Source organism: Pteropus alecto, unplaced genomic scaffold (assembly GCF_000325575.1).
Source record: "Pteropus alecto unplaced genomic scaffold, ASM32557v1 scaffold67, whole genome shotgun sequence".
Taxonomy (NCBI): Eukaryota; Metazoa; Chordata; class Mammalia; order Chiroptera; family Pteropodidae; genus Pteropus; species Pteropus alecto.
Window position 1 is genome coordinate 4552252 of NW_006441061.1, and position 5512 is coordinate 4557763.

The following is a 5512-nucleotide window of genomic DNA, read 5'->3' on the forward strand; positions in this document are numbered from 1 at the left end:
CCTACACCCGCTTTCAGGGCGGAGACTCGCAGTGAGGTGAGTGGTGATAGAAGTCCATGGCCAAGGGCTGGAGACCGAGGAGGGCCCCGATTCAGCCACTGCCTCCGCCCTCCATCACAGGCAGCGGTATGGAGCAGCCCTGTCAGTCACAGAGCACGTACTCTGTGTCAGCCCCGTTAGGTCACAGTTCTCCCAGCATCCTGTTGAGTCCTCCAGAAGCCCCTGTAATGCCCCTACCCAGGAAAGGACACTCCTTCTTCATTGTCACTTAGATCGGAGAGTCCTGGCATGCCAGACCTCGGACCAATTAGAAGCCCCCCTCCTCTCCTCCCATAAGCCTCTGGCTGCAAACCAACCTTTGTCCTCCGTATATCAGAGATGGTGACAAATCCTGTTCCTTTTCCGCAAATTAGTACTGTGTGTGCTTGTAAGAGTGAATGAGGGAGAAGGTCAGACCCCAGGCTGTTTCACTCTGGAGAATCTATGCCCAGAGCCTGGGACAGGCCCACTGATCAAGAAAATTGGACTCTTGGGGGGAAGTCATGTTTGGAGAGCACCAAAAAAACCCAGCCCCTTCTTTAGTATGTGTCGGGGGACCAAGTGGCTCCCCCAGAGCACAGATTGCCCCTGGAGTTGGGTCAACATGGTCATCCCATGACCCTTTGGACCACCTGTTCTGTGTGGCATCAATGATTGATGGACCCTCCTACCAGGGGGAGGGTGTGGCCAGCCTCCAGCCTGGCTCTGTCCTGTCCCCCATTTGCACTCTTCACCCCAAGCATGCCTGTTAGGTCATGCCTGTTGACTGAGGTCACCCCTCAGGAAAGGAGCTGGTGGCAGGCAAGCATGCAGTCTTCAGGAAGGAGACCCTCTAACACCCTGTTTTTGCACTGCTTAATCACATCCTGTCCCCGCCCCCTGGAATCCAGAGGCCTTATAGGGTAAATAGCTCACTTGGGCCAGTCCTAGCCAGGCTCCTCCTTTTAAGCTGGAGGGCTCTGCTTCCTCCCTCTGTGGCCTGATGGTTCTTTGCAGGCCACCTTGGCCTGCAGGTAGACAGGCCTGGGTGGGTATGGCCCAGCTCAGGCCCTTGACTCTTTTCCCAGCTTTATACTCATGCTAAGGAATACCTTGACAAGGAGGCATTATTTGTCTACTCATTCATTCATTCGGCAAATGTTTTCTGAGCACTCCTATGGTGGAATGAGGTGCTAGGGACACAGGGACAGACAAGGCCCATGGGCTGCCCATCTTGAGCTCACCGTCTTATGGGGAAAGACAAATGATCAACAATTAGCACAGTGTGACAAGAGCTACGCTGGGGCATCAAGCTCCTGGGAGTAGCCTCAACTCAGACTAACCCAGGCCGATGGACCTCCTGGAGGAAGGGACATTTTACCTGGCCCTGAAGGACGAGGAAGAGTTAGCCGGATGAGAAGAAAGAGAGAGTCTAGTAGCTTTTTCCAGGAGTAACTGAATGTGGCTGGCGGCAGGGAGGAGCACTGAGCACCCCTGGAATTCAGACCTCTCCCTGAGGGCAGGGGCCAGGCCGTTTACCAGGGCTGGCAGGAGCATCACATTCTTCCACTCCTGTTTGGATGCTTGTGTCTTTATTTCCTGTCCATTCCCCAGGCAAGGCTATAAACTGTCACGACAAAGACCTTTCATTCAATGCCTGATGTGTAGCAAATGTTCACCAGATTCCTAAAAGAGCTGACTTGCAGTTTAGGGAGGCCAATCTTGCTGCAGAATGAGGGAGTGGGCCAGAGGGGGCAAGATGAGCAGTCAGGAGCTGACGGAGACCTGTGTGCAGCAGCGCGGGCAGAGGTGTGCCTGCACTGGCAAAGGCTGCCAGGGATGGGGGACACGGGTGGGCTTCAGGGAGACTGGAGGTAGGACCCACAGAATGTGGGCTGAGTTGGATGGAGGAGGAAGGCAGTGGTCTGAGTGACTCCAAGTTTCTCATTTGGCTGCCTGGGTAGATGGAGAGTCATGGAGAATGCTGAAGGGGGCCTGAGTTTTTGGAGAAGAGAGGGTGGGTGTGCCTCCTCTCTTCCAGGCACCATGTTAAGTCAGCCTGAAGCTCGGGGTGTCATCACCACAGGGCTTATGGGTGAGGAGAGATCCTTGACAAGATCACCAGGGAGAGGATGGAGGGTGAAGGAAGGAAGTCTGGCTTGATCCTTTGGGATGGGCGGCTGAAGAGCAAGGCCAGGCAGGAGTGTGTGGGTGCATGTGCGTGGGGTCTCCTGAGAATGGGGTCGGGTCCGGTGGATTAGGAGTGACAGTTGGTGGCTTTGGCCAGACAGTTTCAAGAGCGAATGGGCGCAGAAGCTGGATCACAGTGGGCCGAGGAGAGATGGCCTCTTTCCAGGTGGTTTGTCGGGAAGGTTGGAGAATGATGGAGCAGCCCAGAGGCTCCTGGGAGGGTTGTCTTTTTACAAAGCTCAGGGAAACTTGAGGCCTGATTGGGGAGCCACTGAGGTCCCTGAGTGGGTGGGAGAGAGTGAGACTGAGGGCGATGGGAAAGGACTTCAAGCCTTCAGCGGCCAAGCGACGTCTTGGGAAGGACAGGTCCAAAGGACAGGTGTGGCCGTGATGAGGCGTTGAAGGCATGTTCTTTTCTCTGGAGCCTGGGAGAGCTCACCGGCTGGGACAGGGGGTGTTCTGGCGAGGGGGCTTCAGGAAGGGAGCTCTGCATGTGAACCCCAGCTCTGCCACTCACTGTGTGCATGTGAACCCCAGCTCTGCCACTCACTGTGTGTATGTGAACCCCAGCTCTGCCACTCACTGTCCGGAGCCTTTCCTCACCTTGACCACTGTCTGCGTGGTCAGAGGCTGTCAACTGTGGTGGGGAGTGGAGTGTCTGGGAGGCTCTGGCCCCTCAGTCTTGCTGCTGGAGCCCATGTCCCATCTGTTCTCTCACCTTCATGTCCCTGAACTTGGCCCTGCTGACCTGGGGCCACCCTGACCCATTCCTGACTGTTGGGCACGGGAGTGGCGGTTTGGGAAGCCCAAGTCAGGAGTCTTCTTTAAAACAGCCACAGTGTCCCTTGTGGCGTGGCCCCTGCCCAGACGCGGCCACACTGATTTCCCTGTTGGGAAGGACAGGTTCCTCGTGCAGAACTGGGGTTCTTTTCCAAAAATGCCTGTGAGGTGGGGGTCCAAGTCTGCCCCCAAGGTCCCAGCCGAGGGGCGTTTCTGGTCCAAACTTTTTATCCTATAGATGAGTAAACCAAGGCCCAGGGAGGGAAGGGGACTTGCCTGGGGTTACACTGCCAACGAGCGCCATATTTGGCAGGACGGGGGCTGTAGCGGGGCTCTGAGTAGGAGGAAGCGAGGCTTATGTCCCCTGGTGACCCTTTCTGGCTCTGCAGGCTTGTACATGTCGCATTTCCCCTCTCCAGGCCTTGGCCTCCCCAGCAGGAAAATAGGGACAGTGACATTGCTGATAGGGTCCCTCCTGCCCATCACATCGGAAGGTTGTCTTAGGACAAATAGGCTCAATAAGAACTTACGTTTCCAGCGGACACTCCCAGAAGGGCAGGGAAGAAGCTGCCATTTACGGAGCGCTTTCTGTGCACTGAGAGATGCCGCGTGTCCGATCAGGTCCAGAGTTTGCTCTTTGCTCCACCCACAGCGTGGACAGTTAGCAGAGCATGTGGGTTGTTGAACCAGGTTCAAATCTTACCTCCTCCACTTTCCAGCTGTGAACCACTAGGCAAGTTAGCTTCTTCAGGGCCTCAGTTACTGCATCTGTAAAATGGGAAGAGTGTTGACAGAGTATTTACAGGCAGTCGCACAGGTTTAATGAGTTAATGGTCTGAGTTCTCAAAGCGAGTCTGCCCATGTAGTAAGCAGCTGATGGCTGCTGCCCACTATTCAAATTCTTCAGTCAGGAGGGGGGGACTCCGAATGGCCAGCGCTGGGCTCCCTGTACTCATGATCAGCCTGTGACTTGACAGATGAGGAAACTGAGGCCCAGAAAGGGAGGTGACACAGCTGGGATTCTCCCCCCTACTGGCGAGCTCTCCCAGTTCTCAGCAACATTTAGGGTGTGGAATGTTCTCAGCATGCTCTCATAAACTGTTCTTAAACCAGGCAGGACCAACAGCCTGGCTCCCAGTGAGCCCCGGGTGGTGGAGGATGGGGCGGAGTTTGTAGTAGCTGGCTAGCGTGATTGCCTTCATAGGATGCCAGGTGCTGGGAGACAGGGGGAAACAAGGTAGACCTAGTCCTGCCCTCTCGGAAACCACAGTCCCTGGGTGACGGTGATAAGCAGTTTCACCAGGGGGAGATCAATGCTGTTGGGGGGACATGGGTGCCATAGATTACCTAGGAGGCCAGGGAAGTCTTCCTGGAGGAAGTGACCATAGAGCTGAGACCTAAAGTACAGGTGGAAGTGAGCCAGACTTTGTTCCAGGGTGCGCTGGTGGTGGAGCCCCAGGAGGCTGAAATGGGCCTCAGAGCACGTGACGGTGCAGGACGAGGGAGGGGGGTCGCCTTAGGCCCAGAGGCCCTTGGGTCCAAGCCGTGCACACTCACTTTCCCTGTCCCTTCCTCCCCCTCTAGATCGAGGCGCTGCCCCCGGAGCTGTTCCAGTGCCGGAAGCTGCGGGCCCTGCACCTGGGCAACAACGTGCTGCAGTCGCTGCCGTCGAGGGTGGGCGAGCTGACCAACCTGACCCAGATCGAGCTGCGGGGCAACCGGCTGGAGTGCCTGCCCGTGGAGCTGGGCGAGTGCCCGCTGCTCAAGCGCAGCGGCCTGGTGGTAGAGGAGGACCTGTTCAACACGCTGCCACCCGAGGTGAAGGAGCGGCTCTGGAGGGCTGACAAGGAGCAGGCCTGAACCACGGCAGGCGGCCGAGCACATGGCTGGCCGGGCATGGCCAGCAGTGGAACCACTGAGGGATCCTCCAGCCCAGGAACTCAGAAACCCCAGGCCGGCTAGCCCAGCCTCTCTGCCAGGGCAGGAGCCTGGGGGTTGGCTGTGAGCTGGGCCAGGGTGACAGGACAGTACCTGAGGGGCTGGCCCCTTTTCTCCCTCTGAGACTCATGCTCCCCAGGGCAGGTGCCCATCGGGGACATCAGAGACCTATAATCTGTCGCGGAGCGCAGTGTTTGGACAATCAAGGCCTCCTCCCTGGAGGCCATCTCTGCCCCAGAGGCCGAGCCGAAGCTAGAGGTCCAGGGACATCTACTTAGCTCTTGGTATTTATTTTTCTCCACCTCCTGCCCCCCTCCTCCAGGCCACTTGTGCATTCCCAGGAAAGTTCAGCTCGGATGGGGGTGTTTAAGGAGGGGTGGGCTGTGTTCCCCTTTTCCTTCTGTGGCGACGCCGCCAGTGTTTAGTACCCACGCAGACTTGAACACAGTGGTCCAGGGTGAACCAACCGCGGCACGGTCACTCCAGTGGTGCCGGGCTGGGCTCTGGCGGCACAGCCCATGGGCGAGCAGGCCACCGAGTGGAATGGCCAGGCCTGGGGCTCGCCTCATCAGTTTTAGATTCTTTT

The 5512-nt window shown here is 57.2% G+C and overlaps 1 protein-coding gene across 3 annotated transcripts in view; it reads left to right on the forward strand.

The window, feature by feature from the left end:
• The window catches only part of LRRC8A (leucine rich repeat containing 8 VRAC subunit A), a 27078-nt gene extending 21572 nt beyond the window's left edge, over positions 1-5506 (forward strand). For all 3 annotated transcript variants that reach the window (XM_006918039.3, XM_025051131.1, XM_025051130.1), the window contains exon 4: positions 4573-5506. In XM_006918039.3, coding sequence (XP_006918101.1) covers positions 4573-4848 — 276 coding nt within the window. In that variant the 3' untranslated portion in view covers positions 4849-5506. The remainder of the gene's footprint in view (positions 1-4572) is intronic.
• The last annotated feature ends 6 nt before the right edge of the window (positions 5507-5512 follow it).